This window comes from Tiliqua scincoides, chromosome 2, assembly GCF_035046505.1.
Source record: "Tiliqua scincoides isolate rTilSci1 chromosome 2, rTilSci1.hap2, whole genome shotgun sequence".
In the NCBI taxonomy this organism is placed as follows: Eukaryota; Metazoa; Chordata; class Lepidosauria; order Squamata; family Scincidae; genus Tiliqua; species Tiliqua scincoides.
In genome coordinates this window covers 191594613-191617062 of record NC_089822.1, presented here as the reverse complement: position 1 = coordinate 191617062, position 22450 = coordinate 191594613, and the positions used below count along the sequence as shown (strand labels likewise).

The following is a 22450-nucleotide window of genomic DNA, read 5'->3' as shown; positions in this document are numbered from 1 at the left end:
GGAGGCAGGCTGTGCAGCATGGCCTTTCCCAGTTTGAAGAGACACTTTGCCAACAGTCTGAGGCAAAGAGGCAAAGAAGGAAGGCCCATAGCCAGGGAGACAGACCAGGGACAGACTGCACTTGCTCCCGGTGTGGAAGGGATTGTCACTCCCGGATTGGCCTTTTCAGCCACACTAGACGCTGTGCCAGAACCACCTTTCAGAGCGCGATACCATAGTCTTTCGAGACTGAAGGTTGCCAATATGGCAGGGCAGCACTGGCAGGGCAAGGTAGGTTGCTCTGCCAGCGTTGCTTAGTTGCGCTGTGTGGCAGTGTTCCTTGTGCAAGGTGTCACAATGTTTGCAACACTTTTGGCCATCACAGTGGCTGCTGTGCCAGCCAAAAGCACAGTGAGGCTGGTGTTCTGATATTATAGTGGCATTTTGAACTACAGTAATCCATAAGCAATGTCTACCTATCTTTTGGAAATGTAATCAGAAAAACACAGATTTTTTTACTCACAGCTGGTAGTTGAAATAAAAATACACAAGATGACCAGTTAAAACCAACCTTTAGATCCAGGGATTATACTACTGAATCTTTTGAAGGATCGTAGTATCTCAAGATAGAGATCTAATTGGAAGTCTATTGACCTGCAGCTCAAGATAGTTGTAATGAAAACAATAACAAACCACGAAAAATTAAGATGTCTCCCAATTGTGCTGACTGGTTTAGAAAATCATGGATTAATGGCTATAAACAAATTGACATAATTTATTATTTTATACCAAGAACACTGTGAGAAAATTCTCTAAGCAGATTCGACTTTCTCATGTCAAGATTTTTGGGTGTGTGTGTGTTGTGGCTGGGGCAGGAGGAGATGTAGCAGAAGGGTAGACACAGGAATGTGAAGTGATACCGCCTACCATGGACTTGGAGCAGATGTATTACCAAGTTGTAGCAGGGTTAGAATTCTTACTCAAAGAAGAAGGTAGCCCTGCCAAACATTTGGGGTTGGTGGTTAAGGGCCCAATCCTAACTGGGCTTTGCAACATCATAAAGGCATCTATGACAGCACACACTCTTTTATGACATTGCAAACAAGTTTGCAAACAGTGGGGTGCTGATGCACCTTTTGAGGATGCCACCACAAATGGCTACAGCAGCCCTGGCATGCTGCCACAGACACTGCACTGTAGCAAATAAGCCATTGTAGGAGGCAGGCAATGGGCAAAACAGGGCAGGGAGGGAGAGGACAGGGGAGTGTCTGGGAAAGTGTCTCCTTTCTTTATGACCACATGCCTGGAAACGATCTTCTTAACAACAGTCTCTCAAACCATGCTGGGTAAACCAGATATGCCAACATTTATGAGCCTGACTTGAACTTTCTTTCTTTGTCTAGATCAGGGATTCCTAACCGGGGGCATGGGAACCAAATGATATTTGATAACACAGGCCAACACACATTTTGCTTCCTTAAATGTTACACCAATTCCTGGGTATATTTGGGGTGCCAATTCCAAAAACGGCATCCGTTTTGCCCTATCACGTCTAGTTTTGGAGATATAGTATAGCCTCTTAGCGAATGGTTCAGGCAGCTTCCTCATGAGGAAGCCTACACCATGGCTTCCTCATGAGGAAGCAGCTTGAACCATTCACTAATGAGGCTATATCTCCAAAACTAGATGTGATAGGGCAAAACGGATGCCGTTTTTGGAATCAGCACCCCAAATTCATATCATACCACCATAAAGTTTGGGGAAAACTTTTCTGACCCTCAGTTTTGTAGGCCTGTGTAATTGTTTGATCTCTGAACAATTAAAAAAAATGTTAGATTAGATCTACTATCACTATTACCGTACAGATTGAGATGCTCTGTTCCTAGCTATCTATATGTAAAGTAGAACCAAGCTATTGACATATTTTCAAGTCATACTGGTAGCTAATATGACTGGTGATCATGATAATTTTGACAGTCTTGCGAAGGGGGTATGGGGGCATATTGGGCAATTACTTGGTTAAGAACCCATGGTCTAGGTTATTGAATTTCTGGATGCTGTGCTAACATTCCCTGCCTCTCTCTTTCTTTTCTGTTATATCAGTCTGTCTTTTCAATGCTTATTCCACATTGTTAAAAGCATGAAGACATTTTACTTACCCCTCTGTTCTTTCATGACACACTCTCATAATATGTGCTGCATTATGAAAACCTCACTTCTCAGCGGTTGCTCGGAGGTTCAGATCAATGTCACACCCACACACCGTAAGAGAATAGAGCCACATTTATACCATTTTGGCCTCTGCAGCAGCTCCAAATATGTCTGGTTTGTTTGAGTGTCCTACAAAGTTTTGTTTTGCAATCCTGTATTTGGACTTAAATTATTCTGCATCTTACCTCTTTGCAAAATGGTAAATTTAATAGTAATTTTCTTTGAATACGAGTGCTATTTTTTTTCACAAAGTGAATGCATTTATATGTTGTGCTGTTTAATGTATGTATTATCATTTTATTCATCAGTTGTATTTATTAAAACATTTATACGTGGCCTTTTCCTCCCTGTTTAAAGCGGCTAACAGAATGGACACCTCTCTTGAAGTGGTAAATCTGTATCTGTCTGTACCGGCTGCACATGAGTTATGTAATGGTTTGGTCATCAGGGAGTGTAATTGTATATCAGACTGGGGTCAGGGCACAGGGTGGAAATGCACCTGGCTACCACAAGCCAGTTGTGGTCACCAGCATGTGTCTACCACATGCCCACAAATTTTTGGAGATTTGCATTTATCCTCTGCATTTTTTGATGTTTAGTGCTACAAACACTGTTATACAGCAACTATGCTTGTCACGTGCGTAACATATGAACTGCATTTCAAATAACTAGTGATTGGTGATAATAATGGTGATTCTACTAGTAATACAAAACATTTTATTTTCTCTCTAGAAAATGGGTTGTATTTTTAAAGGTTTAATCTTGGTTAGTCATAAATTATGGTGAAATCTTTTCTAAAATTCTACCAAACTTCCAAGATAGTATTATATACATTAATCTTTTGAATGATAAATCAACTGTAAACAAAACTTGAGTAAAACTGATATACAGCAGCTGGTTGACTCCTGTGCCTCAAGTTCAGTCAGTCTATATGAATAAATGACAATTGGGATATAGTGACACTGTATTCAAGAGAAGATCACACCATGATTGTTTTCCTTCCGCACAAACCAGTATGTACAGTAACCTGTATATAACTTGAGAATGCTGTTTATTTTCCAGATGATGGAATCTATCTGCAATATTTTATTGTTTGCAAGGGTTTTTTAAATTGCTTATTATTTGTTTGATAGTAATGAAATGTAATTTCCCTCTTTTGAAGAATAGGTGGTTTATAGAGAAAAGAATTGACATGTCACATTAGCCTGTTGTAATTCAAGTCTTGTAATGAGCCTTGGAATTTCATCTTCCTCAAATTGCAAATGAGATTGTTAGGGATGTCACTCACAATGCCAGAGGGTCACCGATCACTAGCATTAAATGTGCTAATCCTCTGTAATTTAATAAAGTTTTGTTGGAGAATGGACTGAGCATTCAAGTGTCTCATTGGCAGAGGTTAATGAAAATAGCCCTGAATGTGTTCACCTTATAAAGTTGATAGGAAAATGGGCTTTCACCTAATCCTGAGCTGATAATAGAATGGGAATGAAGAGGGCATCAGAGATTGACGGATACAGTCCACTTTTAAGCTGCTTCTAGTCATTTTGTCACTGTTACGTCAGTTATATATCCTGTAGTTCTGCTGTCATGAATTTGGAGCATAGACTTAACAAATGTGCACAGTAACTAATTTCAAATATTTTTGAGATTCCACGTGAAATACATAATTCAGTGGAAGAATGTGTAAGACTAGAGCTGTAATTTGTTTCTTATAAAATATGCATTATTTTTCTTTCCACCACAAGTACGCGTATAACTTGGGTGGCAACATACATGGCAAGTATCCATGAGATTAGTTTTGAAAATGAGAGACCCTTCTCCCCTCCGCAAAGGTCTTGAGGAAGTTAAGGTCAGTTTCCATGCATTTACTGACACATATAAGCAAAATGTCACAGGGGCAAACTGGGGTTATTAACTAAAGACACTGTTGACAGATAAGACAAGACAGACTTTCAAATATAGTACTAGTAAAAGAAAATATTAGAAAGTCAGTCCTTGTTTGGATATTTGTCATACCTATTTAAAATATATAGTCTGTTACAGAGGATCGTAAAAGTACAGTAATATACCCATAATAAATTGAACTCTTCAGTGAGAGATGGACAGCCCAATCCAATGCAACTGCTGACAAGGATATACCAGGAATTGAATCTAGGCCTTTTTCTGTATATATTCTCTGCTACTGATCTATGATCTCTCCTCCATTGTGTTCTGTATTTAGAATTCATACAGGAAAACCCTGTTGCTCCTCAGAAATTGATCAGAACATTCTCAAATTCAGTAATGATGGTCCAGCTTCCCTGAAAGATAGCTTGCCCACCACTACTGTACTGAAGTTTCACTGTTTCTCCAGGGGAACTTTGGATGTCTTCCAGGGTGCAGTTTTAGAGCAACAGTAAGACTCAGAGGTCAGAGTTTTCTCCTGAAAACGTACACCAAATTCCCCTGCAGCAACAAGGGAAAGAGCTGTGAGCTCCTCAGGGAAGGCTTCCCACAATTATTGATCTTCTCATGGAGGAATCATCTGCAAGGTCCACTGGAACACAGTTTAGAAATCCAACTACTTTAGATAGTTGGCCTGCAGAAGTCTTGCACTTCCTTGTTGTGAAGTGAAAATGGCAAGCAGATAAGAGGGCACAAATGTTGTTTGTGGTCGATAGGAACAGAAGAACTAGAACTGTGGGTCAGTGGACAATATACTCCTCAATAGATAGGTGTCCGCCTGTTCCTATTTAGTATACTACAAAGACATATGTATACAGTTCCAGGGACAACAGCCCTTAAGCACTTGTTGTCAGTCAATCTGTTTCCAAAGTGTTTTCCAAATCAGGACTGCGCAGTGTAGCATTTTGTCAGTGTCACATTTCGTCAGTGTTGCATATTGTGTATAATATTTAATTCAGATTTCTATTTGGTTTCACTTCACTGTGCCTACCTCCCAGTTTAATTCAGCTTCCTGGATTTGTCCAATTTCCTTCTGCATGATATGCAGCATAAGGTTTCAAATGCAACCTGTGCTACGAAAAGAGGATTTATGAATTATGAAGAGGCTTACATGGCTTAGAGGAAAATGCAATGGCAAGATAAAAGACAAGTAGAGGGCATTTAGATACAAAAATAAGAAGGTGAGATTGAATGATGGAGCAAATTTAGAATTAGCTGGGCGGGGGGAGGGGAATTGCACTCCTGCAGACTCAGAGTAACAGGCTCTGTTTTGCTGCTAAGCAGGCAGTGGGCTAAATCAAAATACGCAGTTGTGCTAATTTCAGGCAGAGTTGGACTCTATGGTGGCAGATGCATGACTTTGAACACGGGTGTCACCAAACATGGGGCAGGGAGAAGGGAACGCTATTTCAAGCAAAGAAAAGGAGGGCAAGAAGGAGTTACTAGATCCTTTCCACATCCTCAGATATTTTCTCCAAATTCTTTCCTGGGCTGGGACCACCACCGCCCCCCAAAAGGCTGAGTTAATTTCTGGCCTTGGAGAGGGCAAAACTGCAGTGAAAACTAGATAAAGGTTCAGTACCTCTTTCCACCTGTAGTGTCTCAGTTGAAACTCTTCCCCCATACGCACATTTTATGATCATTTGGTGGTGACTGTCAGTCTTCTCTCATGCAGTCTACTCTAAAACTGGTGGTAAATTATGTCAGGGCAACAAATTCTCTTTGTTTCAGGCTTTTAGATTAAATTGGTGCTAGGGCTTTTCTAAAACATAGGAAAGGGTCTAGATAAAGGAACTTGTTTTTGGATACTGCCTTGGGCCAGCCTATGGCCTGTGCTGCAGGCTGGAGGTTCTTTTAAGGATTGGAGAAAGGAATATGTCAGACTCAAGGTCAATTCTAGAATCCTTTATTTTCTAAGATCAAGCATATAAAGCAAAGCAGGTACCAGGTACTTACCAGGTACTAGATAAGTGGGTTCCTGGAGTGGCGCAGTAGTGTGCAGGTGTCAAAGGTCGAGAGCAAATTGACCTAAATTAGTGCAAGATTACATCGGAGGGCATGGTACTTGGAGCTGACTGGCCAATGTATACGATTTATTAGCCAATGATATATATGCCCAGGCTGTTGCTGGGGTTCTCCCCATCTTATCAGGCCACACACTGCTGAAAATGATTAGGCTGATATCGGGGAGAGAGAGATGTCCTGAACATTAGTGAGAAGGAGTTGCGCCACAGGTGCAGCACAATTGGTGCGCATGAAACCTGGACAGGGCCAGATTTGGGGAGGATGTGCCTGGTCTTAGCATCCACTCCTTATAATATCAGCAGCACCTGGGGCTCTTGGGTTGTGACCAAGTTCTTGTTACAGCAAAGCAAAAAGCAGGCAGCTCCCTAAGGCTGGGTGACCATACAAGGTGGAGGGCAGGTGCCAGGCCTGGACCTGGCCATCACAGATACTGAGTAATCTCAATAATTTGAGATCATGATGGTCTGATAGTCCTGGGTGGAATAAAAGGTACTGTAAAAGTGCTTATTTGGTAGTAGTCTGTATATGCTATTTCTTATCCCAGTCATTCCCATCTGTTGCTCAAGACAGATCTCCAATAGGATATCAGAGCCATGAAGTGGGTTCACTAGAATCTTGGTGTTGCCATCATCATCAACGATTAGAGACTAAACAAGACTTGTGAGGGGCAGTCTTGTCTTGGTTATGGCACTGCAACTGTGGAATTCTTCCCCTTGGGAGACTCACTTCGTTCTGATGCTGTAGTCTTTCCAGTACCATGAGAAGATCTTGTTATTCTGCCAGGCATTGAAAATTGTCAGGTTTTTTAGCTGCTATTTAACTGCTCAATTTTGCTATTTTGTTATATCTTATATTGCTTTATTGCAGTCTGTTTTTTCAGCAAGCTTTCCCATCTGTCTTTTCACTGTTGTCTTTTTTTGGTACCAGGTGAAGACCTTTTCTTCCCCCCCAGGCTTTCAAAAATATTTTGCTTCATTTTTTTAATGCTGTTATCTGCTGCTGTTTTTGCAAAACAGTTTTTCATTGTTGTTTTTGTATGAGCCTTTGTATTTACTGTTTTAACTTGTACGCTGCCCTGAAATTATTATTAATTATTATTAATTATTAACAGTATTTATATACCACTTTTCAACTAAAAGTTCACAAAGTGGTTTACAGAGAAAAATCAAATAACTAATATTGAAGGGCAGCCTTATTTAACTACGTGTGTTCTTTACGTATATACCCACACATAAAGAAAACTTACAATAATGCTCAGGAATTAGTTTGAAATATATTGATGCCAAGCATGCTAATATTATGAAAGAATTTCACTGTAACTTCACTCTCTTTTCTCATTAATGTTGTTTTAATATGATACAGCAATTAAAAGGAAGCATATGATGAAGGACTCTGGTGGAAACCTAGGGATGTTTTCCATTTGTGTGCACAGCAAGGCTTTTGCATTTTAATGATCATCCACCTGCCTCCATTACAGGTTATAATGTAGCACAGGGAAAGGGAACTGTTCAGTATAAAATGACCCATGCAGGCCCATTTCACATCCACAGTCCCTTCTGTACACCTGCAGTGACTCACTGGACTGAAGGCAACCATACAAGGTTCACTGTGAGGCCGGCTTTCTTACCGGGTGGGGCTGGCTACATTCAGGTCATTATCCAAGTGAATTTAATGAACTTGCTCTAAATTAATGAAAGAGGGGCTGAAAGAGGCATTTTTTGTCTTTGTGATAAATTATTTTGACAAATCAAACAAAATCTTCCATGACCTGTTGATAAGCAAATGTTTTGTTTTAATTTTGTTACAGGGGCGGACCTAAGCAATCTAGACAGTATGTTGAACCTCATGAAGGATGAGATCAGTAGCTCAAGAAAGAGGAGGAGGAGATATCCAAGGCATGCTGCTGATGATGACTACAACATTGAAGTGCTTCTAGGTGTCGATGACTCCATTGTACAGTTCCATGGGAAAGAACATGTTCAGAAGTATCTTCTGACACTGATGAACATTGTGAGTGTTTATCTGGTTTTTAAACTTGAAAACAGCTCAGCCATATAAGTCATTATAGATCTTTGGGCACAATCCTAACCAGCTTTCCAGGACTGACATAGCTGTGCCAATGTGGCGTGCACTGCATCCTGCAGTGGGAAGGCAGTCAAGGGGGTCTCCTCAAGGTAAGGACACGTTTGTTACCTTACCTTGGGCATGCATTGCTGCTAAATAAGTGCTAGAAAGTTGGTTAGGATTGCACCCTTAATCTCCATCTTTGTCTCTTAAATATAAACAGTTTTTTACAAAAATGTAATCCTAGCAATAAGGAATAATTAATGGGATTACTTGCATGCAATTAAAGGCAATCTAGTTCTTATGTCTTAACACAATCACCAGGCAACTGCTTGTTGATTCCACATGAATCTCCAGCTTTCTTCTTTCAACTTTGGAATTGCCCTGTTAGATCAGACTAAGCCCAAGACTAATAAACAGTTCTCCAACTATGCTAGTTTGCCATCACTTTTGGCACTCCCAGAGGGGTAGGGAAGGTCAGTGTCTTCCCTTCAAACGCTTTTGAAATAGACATTTTTAACCATTTGAAATTGAACTGATCCAATATAAGGACTTTGACTCTTGCTGCATTTCTCACCTGCCTCACTGAAACTGGAAATGACACCTTGTGTTTCAGATAGCATATGACTGCTCCACAGGTGTATTTGTACTCAAATCCAGAATGCATTAGATAATTCTGGAAAAGATTACAGAGTTCTGGAAGTTGGCTGAAGGATGCCACTAACCCTAATCCAGCACATTGAGGCACACACAGTGTTCCTGTATGTACAAGGGCCTGTTCATTCAAGAGCCTTTTAGGCTTCCCCAGAAAAGCTGCATACTCTGATAAACTAAACTGTGACCTGGGAACTCTGAGAATGAATTAGAGTACCAAATAACATTCTCCTATGTGGAAATACATTTTAAAGTGTGTTTTTCCTTCCAAGGGATTTTTGCAACTAATCAACAAGATGTATCCTAGCTTGGATGAGTACCCAGTATTTTCCCTTACCCCCTGTAAGCCCCTTGACTGCCAATGAACCTGCTATAGCAGAGGTACTCAAACTTTGAGGGAGCTTTACTCCCTCAGTAAGTTCTTGCGGGGGAGGGGCTAGGGCAGCAACGCAATCCCAGGATCACGTCGCTAAGGGGGGGCGGGGGGGGTGCTTGTGTCTTACTTGGTCAGATGTAGGGCTGCAGCAGGCTGCAGGAGGTGTGGGGAGCCCTGCGCAGCCCTCCACAGCACTCCCCGAGGCTTGGAACTTTCACTGAAAGCGGGTGCAATGCAAAACGGAAGTGCTTTCCCTTGCCCAGTCCTTCCCCATTCTGCCCTGTTTCACCCACTCTTGCAACTTACTGAGATCCGTGAGCCTTCTCCCCGCCACAGTATGTGGGGACTCCATAGCATTTGTGGCAGCATTCGGGACTCTGTAAAGCATATTCCACCACTGGAATTCAGCATAGGATAGGGCAGTTAAAGTAGAGTAGGCTCTCAATATCTGCAGGGGATCCATTCCAGGCCCTCCTTGGCAGATGTAGAATTCTATGGACAATGATCTCTGGGGAGGGGAGAGTGCCGGCAAACTGGAAGTGCCTATCAGAAGTGTCCTGGAGGCCTTCTGAGGCACGGGGAGGCTGTGTGCAACCATCCTGCACCTTAGAAGGCCTCCTGGATGTGACTGGAAGGCACTTTTGATCACGTCAGGGAGGTCTTTGAGGCCCTCCAGCCACAGGCTTGGCAACCATGGATATTCAAATCTGGGGATGCTAAGCTGCAGATAAGGAGGGCCCACTGTATTAACAAACAGCAGTGGAAATGAGTACCTTTAAGAGACAAGACTTGGCATGGATTCAGACATGTGTTATAACATCTTTCTATTCCTCTTCTGGCCTCTCTTTCTCTCTGTATGAGTTACAGAGCCGCACTCCATCTCACTGGTTTGAGAGAGAACAAATATGCACATGAGCAAGAAGGATGGAAACAGAAAGATCAGAGGTCCAACCAATAGATGGTTGGAAGAAAATAAATATAGTTGTGTGGGGGGTGGGGGTGGGAGTATCCATCCAGAACTTTTCATGGGGCCCCACCCATCCCATCATTGCAACATATTTGGGAAAATGTGACAAAATTCTTCCACTGTTAATATATTTATTATTTTTAATAATATCCTTTCTTTCCATTTCAGACATAAACTCATAGAGCCACTAAAAGAAATAAAGAATATTGCCTATTCATCCTCTGAATTTAATGTTTCTGCACCACTGGAATGTATTGCTTTGCTTGGATTAATTTGTTAAGGCTCCAGTTGTTCTGGTCAACTCCCTTGTGAATTGACTGTCATAAAACAGCCTTAAGCCTGTCTCTCTTTTTCTCTGTGAACATGAGGAACATTTTCATTGTACTGTCACTGTAACATGGGCACAAATGTAACCCGTCAGTTATTTGACGGATTCTGGACTCAGAATGGCATATAGAGGCAATGCATCTTAAATATCTTAAATGTCTTTGTATTTGACTAACAATTTAAAAGTTTCACTTGGTTGGGAGATTGAATCTGTATGAACAACCAGTGCTTGAATTATAGGGGAAAAGTGGAGGGAACTTTATGATATTTACGAGTCCAATTCAGAAGTCCAGCTCTTGACTTCTCCCCATTTTAAACAAAACATGGCCCTCTTCTAGTCTTCTAAAAACTGTATGTAAAGGGGAGAGGGCAAAGCCCCCTCTGACCCAAAATTGAGCACTATTCACAACTCCATAAACATTTTTCCTCAGTTTGCTGTTCCTTTAAAAATGCTGAACATGCTTAAAGCACGTAAATTAAAGTAAATTAGAAGTAAATTAAACAAATGTTTAATTGAAATGTGGGTGTGGATGAAATGTTAGTAGCCATGTTTTAATGTCCTTGCGAATACCTGAACCCTTTGCCTAGAAACTGAGGACATAACCTCAGTTACTAAGTATCCATCCATGTATCTGATAGTTGCAAATGTATTTCAGCAATTCAAGGTTAAAAAGTCAAATATCAGTCAATTTATGTAGGGAGGGATTTATTTTTGTCAGCAGCTTAAAAGGAAGCTTTCTGATGAAACAGATGGTTTTCTACATTTTCAAGTTAAAAGAAACCAAACAAGCCTACCAGTAATGTGGCAAATTCACTGAAACAGATTTTTTTGAAAAGGAATTTTTATTTATCAAGTCATTTATATCTATTTTAAGACACATAGTACAGTAATTGTAAGGAAATGTGTAGCTCTGGAATACATTTTTCATTTTTTCCCCTCTTTCTCCTTAGTGAGGTAATTATTCAGTCCTAGAACAACTAAGAGCTGAATCCTGTGGTCGGCAGCACGGCTCCGTGCCATGTACTGGGCTAGCACGACCGGTGCTGGGCTAGTGCGGGGCAGTTGCTGCGGACCGCTGGGCTGAGGAACAGGAGGTGGGGGTGTGGACAGGGGCAGAGAGGAGGCGTTCCGGGGAGGGGGCAGGCCAGCGGGGTAGGTGGGAGGCATGCCAGGGGGCGGGCAGGAGGAGGATCCACGGAGCTGAGCTCCGCAGGATCCAGGGCGCTCATGGAGGTAAAGTGAGTAGCCCCATTGTGGGGCTGCTTACCTTACTCAGGGGGAAGGGGACTAACGTCCCCTTCTCCAGAGGAGTCTCCCATGGTAGCACGGGAGGCACAGGATTCGGCGGAAGCCCTTTTTGGTGCCGCTGAGCCTGGGCGCTCCGGGCAGCTCAGGATTGGGCTGCCAAGCTGCAATCCTATACACACTTTCCTATGTTCCATTGAACACAATGAGACTTACTTCTGAGTAGACATGCATAGGGTTGGGCTATAAGCCTGCAGAAACAATGTTAGTTCCTCTGTTTTAAGCACTTGTGCCAGAATGAGGGACTTGACCAATCCAACTTGACCTTTCTCACGGAGTGAACTTCACATCATTATAATGGTGATCTATGATCCAAACAATATAATATCTCAAATTCAATGCAATCGTTTATCATTTAGTCAATACATGTGTTTTATACCATCTGGCTAACCAAGATGCACACCAAAAAACTAAGGAGAAAGTGAGAGATTGAAAATGGTGTGTCAAAAACGGCCTGAATGGGTACTCTGATTTTTATCCCCTCATTTGGAAATGAGGTCACAGTCCCAAAGGTAAACATGATCAGAGTTAAGCCAGAAGATTTTTCACACTTTGGGATACAGCCAGCTTCAGTTTGACTAATCTACAAGGATTTCAGCAAAGGAAAGTTGGCCATCTAGCTTGCAGTCTTGAACCATTTTTCCACTGCCAAATTTCATGCTTCCATTAACATGTCAGTACCTCTCCATACAGTCCTTTTAAAGTGCTCCATTGAAAAAAATGCTCTTCTGTGTTCTTTCAAAGGGCTTTTTTAGATTCTGTTTAGAATCTTAAGTTCAAAGTGATTGTCATTAGAGTTAAGCTATTTGGGAGGGAGGGCTTGTACAGAGCAGGGAGCCTAGGAGGATAATGCATTCTTGCTGTATGCTCTATACAAAACAGCACGTTGTACTTGAGTGAGATCCCCGTTAGTGAGGGTTGCATCACTTAGACCTAAATTAGATAATCAAGCAATCATCTGCTTCTGGCCTTGTTCTTAATTTTGCCGTTCTGAAGCATGGGTCTTATTTGGTACCCTTTGCCCCCACTGTGGTTCCAGGTCTGAATTCCCCCAGCTATTATTTGCCTGGAACAGCTCCCATTGACACCAGAGCTTTCCTTCCAAGACAAATAGTAGCTTTGGTGTGCTGGGGGGGGGGGGAGGGAGGAGGAGAGAGATCAGGTTTTGGACAATAGCATGAAGAGAGGGCTAAAGTCCTCCTCCCTAATTGTGGTCCTCCCAACACCAAGTCAGGGGAGATGCAGAGTTTTGGTAAACACAAACTTGGGCTACCTATCAGGGCCATCCAACAATTGTGGTCACTGGACTTTTAGATGTATGGATTGTGATAAACTAATAAATGTCTCTCACAATAATGTTAATCACCAGGCAGTTTTCCAGTTCAGCTTTGGTCTTTGATGTCAGTGAAAAAGAGACTATACTGTATGTAAGCATAAAACAGCCTCAGATGACTAATACGGGGGGGGAGAGAGAGAGAGAGAGAGAACAAACATGAACAGCAGGTCCCAGATGGAATCACCTTTTTTAACTGACAGTTTCAAGAAAACTCATACAGTAAATCTAAGCTCATATGTAGAAAAGAGGATTATGATGGATGCAACTGAATGTGGGATGTTCTGTAAGCAGAATCACAGTTGCAAAACTGGATTGAATTCTGATGGTACTGTGGAAGCTCTGAAGAGTGTACTTAGGAGAAGGTATTTTCTTTTGTTGTTCAAAATGCTGCAGCACCTCAAAGCCTGCTTTGTACTTTCCATCAAGAGCCAGGACTGCAGTAGTGTGGTGGGAGGAATAGCAAAAACTCATCACCTGCACTGCACAGGTAGTCTCAAATGCATCTAAAAGCTCATGATAATGTGTTGTCCTCATGTTGAAGAAAGGCAAACTTGCAACTTCCAGACAAGCAGAAGGCCTAGTTCACACTGGCAGCTGTCTGCATGGTGGAAGGGTAGAACTCACAGTGCTCTTCCAATACAAATTGCAGCATCATCCACACCTGGTAATTATGAGCTTGGATTAAGCAGCTTATTGTGGCAGGGGCTTTCATGAGCAACATATCATCTAACGAAGTTGGCTGGTGTCTGTGAAAGCTCATGTACATCAAATTCTGCGGTGTTTACAACAGTGGACTAATAGACGGATCTTATTCCCTGCTTCAGCCTTTTGAAGTAAAGCCATGGCTTTTGCCACAGATATCGAAGCCAATGGGGCAGAGCTCTCAGCTCGTGCCCTTTTCACCGCTAAACCATCATGAATGACTTAACAGTACAATCTTTTCCCAGTGCAAAGGCGTATTGACATCAAGCATAGTGTGTCATGCAGTTTTGCCACAGCTAGCTTTGCCGTCTTAAGCAATCCTTTTCCAATGCTTATCCACTGTTTTTCTTCGTATCTGCCTATACACAGGGTTATATACCAGTGGGCCATGTGAGCAGGGTGATAGTTTTTTCCCCATGTTATCACAGCAAGCCTGCAGTAGTATGTACAGCATTGCTGTCTCTCTGATGATATCACATATCCAAAAGCTGCTTTACCACATGTGCCTACTCGACTGCATCCTCCACCAGCCATATTCAGCTCCTGTTTCCCTGAGTTAGCCCCTTGGTAGACCCCAAATTCCATCCCAGCCCACAATCCCTTAGAACTCTCCTGTACTTTCTCTTCAGCTGTGTGGAGCACCTCTAGCTCCCCGTCTTGTTCCTTTAAACCGCCATACCATTGAACACAGAGGAAAAAGAAAACAGTAGGAGGAACACAAACAGAATTTAGACAAATGGCATCCAACATTCAAAATGAAAGATGCATTCTTGGGCTCTAAAGATGGGTTGTTATCCCCAATTTTTTGTTTCCTACCATATTAACCAAGTGTTAATAACATGTAGGGCAAATGTTTTATATATCATGTTAAAAACAGATTACATGCTCTTAAGCTATGTATGAATTTAGTGCATGTTTTAAGCACGTTTCTTTTGTACTGCAGCTTGTGGGCAAGAGTTGAGGAGGCCAAATAGCTTGAGGGAGGAACTCAGTGAAATAAATTGGTCATGAAGCCAGCAGAAAGTCTGTGACCTTTCTGAAACCAAAGTTACTGTCAAAGAGGAGACAAAGAACCATGGAACACTAAGCTACTTTGCCAGCACATCTGTTCTGTGGAGTTTTTAAAAGCTTTGTTCAGAAGCACATAGCTTGGCTTTTGGAAACATTTACTACAGTTATAGAAACAAAGGTAACAAAGGCGTAGCGATATCTCATTAGTGCATTTTGTGTACACAGTACCACATTGGTTTTGCTGTGCAGTTCCAAGGCCCTCCCCTTTGCTCTCCAATAGGGTGGAGTTATCAACTCTAAATTTGCTATCTGATCCACCTTTGCATTAACGGAAAGCCATACAAATAGCCCTCAGCTATACTTAAGGATCTATGGATCAGGGTCACTGGGATGAATGGCTGGTGTGCTTGACTACTTTTGTTTTTTTCCCCATCTCCATCAGCCCATATTGAAGAGAATTGTGCTCTGAACAAAATTTCATCTTCTGCTCATGAAGCATGAGTAAGATACACCCAATCAGGCAGCTATCAAGCACTACGAAAGAGAAACTTGTATTCATTTTATACCACTTAAACTGTATTAGCATCCTCAAACAGCTTCCCCAAGGGGTTCTGAGAATTGTGGTTTGGCAGTATATCTATGGCCATTTAATTATCCCAACAACTCTGTGAAAATAGACTGAGAGAAAGTGACCTGAAATTATTCAGTGCCCTTCACAATTGAGGAATGATCCAAACCCTCATCTCCCTGTTCCACAGCCAACACACTATCCACTACATACTCTTTGAACAAAACTGTTCATGTCTTTGGGCGCAATCCTATCCTGCGCTGGAACAGGCAAGCCAAGACCCTTGTACTTTTGTTGCGTTATTTTGTTGCATCTCCTTTTGTTGCATTATTTGTTGCATCTCCTTTTGTTGCATTATTGCAAAGTTTATGTTGATGCTTGTAAAGTGAAGGGAAACTATGATACTTTTCCAAGTTTGTTCTCTCTCTCTCTCATATATGTCCCAGACATTCATGTTTGCTTATCATAAACACACATGCAGCTGGCAAACCCAATAGAAAAACACACTTTAGAGAATATTTTAGAGACAAAAACTCATGTTGTAAAGGAATAATGTGACAGCTGTCTGGGTGGGAGGGAATGAACTTAATCTTACCCAGAAGAACACCACCTATTTTTCCAGAAGAGTAATGGAGCAGCCACATAAAAGACTAGATGTTATTCAAGGACTTCATCTGTACATTCACTCTGCGGTGTTCAAGCTCTGTTGGAATACAATGTGTGTGTGGGGGGGAAGCACTGGAATGTGAATCAACTTCTTAGTGGCCAAACTTGATGTGTATGGAAGTTCATTCTTACAAGGTGGGCTTTGAACTGCAGGCTCATCTTATTTTAAACTTAAGAAAAAGCAATGAGGGAATTGATCTTGACCAGGATCATGACATGTAAAGGGACATAGTTAACTCCTTCCACTTGCCCTATATTCCTGTTGAAAGTCACTCCTCCCCCCAAAAAAAAACACTTTGCTATTTGCCCCTCATAATTATTTGCAGCAAATAGCCAATTCAAGAGTGTATAGTGTTAGGTAGAAACCTGGGTGTGTCCTGTTGTAGAGCAGGATGCACACAGAGTAGTAGACACAGCAGAGTCTTTGAACAGCAGTTGTATTTTGAGCAAGGAGTTACACACAGAGTAGTCAGAGTAGTCCAGGTCATACACATAGAATATAGCAGTCCAGAGTTACCTTAGCCCAGTCAGTATCCACAAATCACAGTCAGCCATAGTCTCCAACAGCTTTACAGTTTACACCTACTGCCCTAGTAGAGCTGCCTAGTGAGGCTTAAGTGGGCTGAGCACCCAATCAGAGTTTGCCCAGTTAATTAGGGTGTGGCAAGCACAGGTGCAGTGTAATCCAGCTGACTCAGCTGCTTGCAACTTTCCTCTAACCAATTGTTTGCTATGTCTCTGGCTATGCCTGAGCAAAGAGCTAACAAATAGCACCTGTGGAGGCAAATTCAGTCAGAAAATGCTGCAAGGGAAAAGTGTTGACCCCCCCCCCCCACACACACACACAATCCAGATAAGAACTGGCCCTTTCATTTTGATTATTATTATTTCACACTTGCGTGTGAAAAAAGTGTGCCTTTTGCCTACATGTCTAGAGTGATTACTAGGTTTAGAGTGATTTAATCTAGAGTGATTACTGCCTGTAAAGATTGTATTGCATAGGGTGTTATACCTGCTCCAAGTTGCGGTTATGTTATATTGGTGACATATCCCATGCATGTGTGTATAAAACTCAATGGCCATTCACTCCAACTCAGCTAGGGGTTGCAATAAATTTCTTCTCATTTTCTAGAAATTAAGCACTTATCAAAGATCAGACCTTTCATATGATTTTGCACATGAGATGGCTTTCCATATGCGTAGAAGAGGTCTCCTAGAGAAGACTTGAAGAGAAGACTTGAAGGCAGTCCTTTTCACTGCATGAAAAACTGCCTCCTGCCTTCTCTTCTTCTTCAAAACAGATAATCCATTCATTCTGAGCTGGTATTAAATTGTTTAATCACTGCCATTAATGTTTTATTAATCAAAAGTCCTTATTAATTTTCTCATGTTCTCTTGTAGGTTAATGAAATCTATCACGATGACTCTTTAGGAGCCCATATTAATGTAGTCTTGGTGAGAATCATCATGTTGAGCTATGGAAAAGTGAGTATAGTTTTAATAAGTACAGAGGTCCTCATAAGAACCTGCTATATACTGAGGCTGCAGCCTATGCACACTTTCCTGGGAGTAGGCCTTGTTGAATGCAATGGGGCTTACTTCTGAGTAGACATGCATAGAATTGTGCCCTGAGTCAGACCATTGGTCCATCTGGCTCAATATTGTCTTCTTTGGCTTTCTGGGATTTCAAACAGGTGTCTTTCCCAATCTTCCCTGGAGCTGCCATAAAATAAATATATATTGATAGTAAGTGATCACCGCTATCAATAATTACAATAACAACAATAGAAATGAACAATCACAGTAGATATGTCATTGTTTGGTTGATAGAATATGTATGAGGGATGTGCCAGTTTTCTCTGAGAGCTAAGTATGTTTGTCTCTCACACTTGAATAGCCTTTTACCATATTTTGAGCATTTTATGAAAAAAGATGGTTTTATTTTATACAATATGTCTTGCGTTGTTGGGGATAACATGGACAGTACCGTACATTGCATACCAACCAGTTTCTGAATGATTGGGGAATTTCTAAATGCAACAGAATCCCTATACAGTGTTAGTTTTTAATGTTGTCTAGCATAGGAAAATAAACACATTTGTACATTCAGACCAACAATTAAGAAAAATATATAGTTCTGAAATTTCAACAGTTAAGTAAATTGAATGAACACATGTCATGTCAAAAGATGCTCCGATAGTTGCAGAGCTGTCGATAATGGCATTTGAAAGTAATTGATGAGTTGAAACTGGAATGAGTTAAGACGTTCTATTACTATAGTAATATAATTACTACATAATTCTCTATTACTGTACAATATAACATAATTCCATTACATTACTGTTTAACTGAATGGCTCTACAAATCAATCTAATTCTTACACAAATCCAAATAGTGTATAATAACCGCCAAAGGATTACAGATGGCATGATGCGCTAAATATTTAAAAATATATTTAAAAGCATAGCCGGTGATGGTGATATATCTTTGCAACAGTGGGCATCGCTTTCCAAATGCTTTATAAACATGATCAAACGCCCTACTCCAAATTTGTTTTATTTATGAAGTATTGATTTGTTTGTCACAAGGGTTGGGAGAATATTAGGGTATTTAATATGAAGTGAGGTGCAGGGTTTGCTCTCTGTCTTCTTTGGGGTTCTTCTGTGAGATTAGTTGTGGGTGTGGTGCTCTTGAAAGTTCCTGAACTGGGACATCAAGTCACTTGCTACTTACCCATCTGGTCATTCTTCTGCTGGCACCAGTCCATCACTTGCCAGGGTTTCACTCTCTGCAAAACGTTAAGGGATTTGGAACACTCCTTTTCATTGACCTGGTACCCTACCTCCTGAATTCAGGGCAGAGCTGAACTGAAATAGGGACAAAGCAGTTTCTCAAACAAAATGAGCGGCCCAGTCCTATCCAACTTTGTTGCACTGATTCCGCTGTGCCAATGGGGCATACACTGCATCCTGAGGCGGTGGGACAGTCACGGTGGCCACCTCAGGGTACACGAGCATTTGTTCCCATATCTTAGGGCTGCGTTGCACTGCATCCATGTGGAAGGTTGGATAGGATTGGGCCCTGGGTTTTACAAAGGACATTTTGGGCCCAATCCTAACCATTTTCCCACACTGACATAGGGGCAATGCTGCTTCGAGGTAAGGGAACAAACATTGCCATACCTTTAGGAGACCTCCGTAACTACCCCCCAACTGCAGGATGCAGCACTTGCCCCACTTGCACAGCTATGCCAGTGCTGGAATGTTGGTTAGGATTGCGCCCTTTGATAGCAGTCTTTCTCTTGAATAGCTCACCATTGCGACTCAGCAGTGATGCAGCTTCGGGCCCAATCCTAACCTGCACCGGTATAGCCAGGATGCAGTGGATTGTGCTGTATTCAACACATGTTGGGAAGCTGCTGGAGGTCAACTTGGGGTAAGGGGATATTTTTGCCCTTACCCCATGTAACACCCCAGCCTACTCTATGAGGCTACTTGGATCTGCACTCTGTTTAGCTGGTGCAAATCTGAGCAACCTGTGTAGGGCTATGAGGCCCGGTAGCGTGCACCAGGTATATGGCTTGCACTGCTGCCACCAATCCCACCCCCTTCCTGGGCCAGATCCTCCCCCCAGTCCACCCTCCCCCTCCCCAGAAATGCCCCCATCCCAGAACACTCTCCTGCTACCCTCCCCCACCCTTTGAGCCACCCAGTGCAAGCATACCAGCTCCAGCCAGCACAGGGACTGGATCTGGTGCCAGCAAGTCAGTGCATGTCCTTGTGGTGGTCAAACATGCTTTACAGCACCTTTGTGACACTTGGGAGCTTGCATAGTGGGCCTGCACCAGTTGAAGTGGACTATAGGATTGGACTGTTAGTGATTTAGCTCTGTGATTCAGCTCCCTGTTTCAAACTCTAATTCCAGTTTCCCACACTGAGCTTGCCATTTTAGGCAGTTTGGGGCTGCTTAGCTCCTCCCTTTCAGTTGGCCATCTGGGAGAGAATTTCAAATCAAACTGGCCTTCCTGCACTTTTGAAAATTTAAATGGTATGGGGAAAACCTGTAGTAATGAAAAGGAAGCTGTTTTTACCCTCTCTTCATGAAAGTGAGGAAAAGTAGTTTTTCCCTGCTTACAGTTGAGAACCAAAGACAAGAACAATCCTAAAAATGGATAAATTGCAGTTCTCTTATCCAAGAGCTTGCTGGCCAGCTCTGGCCTGCTAAAACAACTTTCTTTGACTCTGGTGTCTCAACCAAGTGTTAAACTTCATGTAGAAAAAATTTTGTCCATATTTTTCAACTGAAAGGAAAAAAAATTGTTGCAGTGGTTTGAATGGATTCAACCCATGTCATCTCCTCAGAGCTGATCAGCTTAACCCATTTCTGCCCTGCCCATAAGTGTACGTATTTTATCCCTGTTGCATATATGCAACATTGGGCAGAAATGGCTTAGGGAATGATACTAGTCCTTGACATGGTAGAGAAGACTGCCCTGAGGGTCAAACTACACATGCACCTAAACATGGTTTTAAGAGGCATGCTTACTACTGGAATGACCTTATTTTTCACTAAAAGTAGACTTGGGAAGGGAAGGAGGAGCAATGGTCTTTGGAATTATCAGGAATTAAACCCTTGTGCCATTTTCCCACCAAAGTGGCTATTTGCAACAAATAACCATTTTGGTGCCAAGCCAAATAGGCGCTTTGTGGAGATGATTTTTGGCTGGAAAATCGTGTGTGAAAAAAGAATTAATTGACCTTTGGTCCAAACTATGCCTAGTTGGCCATCTCATTTGCTGTCCTCACCACTCACTGGTGGAGTAGCCAGACTGGCTTCATCTTAGAATGGCAGCTTTAGCGATGTGTTCAGGGTTACAGATCATGATGAAGCTTGGTTTCAATTCCCATTACTCCACTACAAACGTATTACCTGTAGTCTGTGAATTTTAAAATGTCTCTTATCATTCAGAATGTATATCATGAGACAAAACAGAGACAGAGACAAAACAATGTCGAGAGAGAGAGAGAATTTTTCTCCTTAAGACTGCTCTGCAATTCCAAGGAAGGCAGCTGTAAGTTTTCATAAAGTTATTTTTAATTCCACTTTGACTGGTTGCTTTTGGTTTCCAAGTTGACTGCTTCCAGCAAAATGTGTTATGATGGCTTTGGATAGGAACAAAACGGCCAAGCCAGCCATGCTGGAAGGCACTTTTCTGCTGTGATCCAATATCAACCCCCACCCAGCACCTTATTCCAGTGCTTCGTGCAAGAAATTTTGGTACAGTAGAAGCAAGTGTGGGTGGAGATGGTCATAAATTCTGAACAATAGTCTCTTGGGTACATTGCACAGTATCCCTTCCTTCAGTGTTGTTATTTCTTCCTTTCCATTTCTCCAGATACTCTCTTCTCGTTCCAACATGTGTCTGACTGCTCCTTCACATTGACACCTTGACCAGATCTTTGATGGAACCTTTCTCCTCATCCTTCTTCCTAACTTTCTAGCCACTGTCCAGCTCCATTTGCAACCGGAATTGAAAGCTAGAATTTTGTATGCCTTCGGAAAGAATGCTGCAGCTGGGCATTATTCCCAAGAGCATATAGGAGGAGAGAGGTTTTTACAAAGGAACCAACTTTATAGATTAAGCTTAACACCTTGAATTACATTTGAAGGCAGGAGTGGAATTCAGTGCATATTGCAGAGTGAAAGTCCTTATAGCTACATAAAGCATTTTTTTCCCTTTCTCTTTGCCCCCATTCTAAACATATGATAGATCACTTTCATTTTTTTATGAGATTGACAATGTGCCATGTTTTTTTCCTCTTCAAATTACATTATTGTAAGATATTGCACTGACTAATATTTTATTTTGGATATAACATTTCCACTCAGGCGATATATTTCTATACTATTAGAGGGAAATCTAATAAACCACTGCCATGAAATAATACAATCCTTTAAACACAAAATGTCATTTGCTGATTGAGGTATTGTTGTTGTTGGCTGTGTTACCATGGGTACCAGATGCTTCGCTTTTTGCTTTTTGCTTTTTTTTTTAAATACAAACTTTCCTGGTTCATGGAATGGAGGGAAATCATCTAATCTAAGTAAACCATTTGAGGAAAAATATTTTGAAAAGGACTAGTTGCTTATAATCATTTTTGGTGGCAAATGACTATCAATAACATTAACAATGTCCATTTTAAAACTTAACAAGATAAGCATTTCATTCTCAGTACCTTTCTGTGTATTCTAAAAGATGGGCACAGAATTGCCAGAAGTTACCTCTGGAGCACCATCTAATGGATGTGTTTTGA

At 41.6% G+C, this 22450-nt stretch overlaps 1 protein-coding gene across 1 annotated transcript in view; it reads left to right on the top strand.

Annotated features, from left to right (window-relative positions):
• The window catches only part of ADAMTS2 (ADAM metallopeptidase with thrombospondin type 1 motif 2), a 266588-nt gene that overhangs the window by 182165 nt on the left and 61973 nt on the right, over window positions 1-22450 (top strand). The window contains exons 4-5 of the mRNA XM_066612929.1: window positions 7967-8169; window positions 17538-17621. Of these exons, the coding sequence (XP_066469026.1) occupies window positions 7967-8169; window positions 17538-17621 (287 nt within the window). The remainder of the gene's footprint in view (window positions 1-7966; window positions 8170-17537; window positions 17622-22450) is intronic.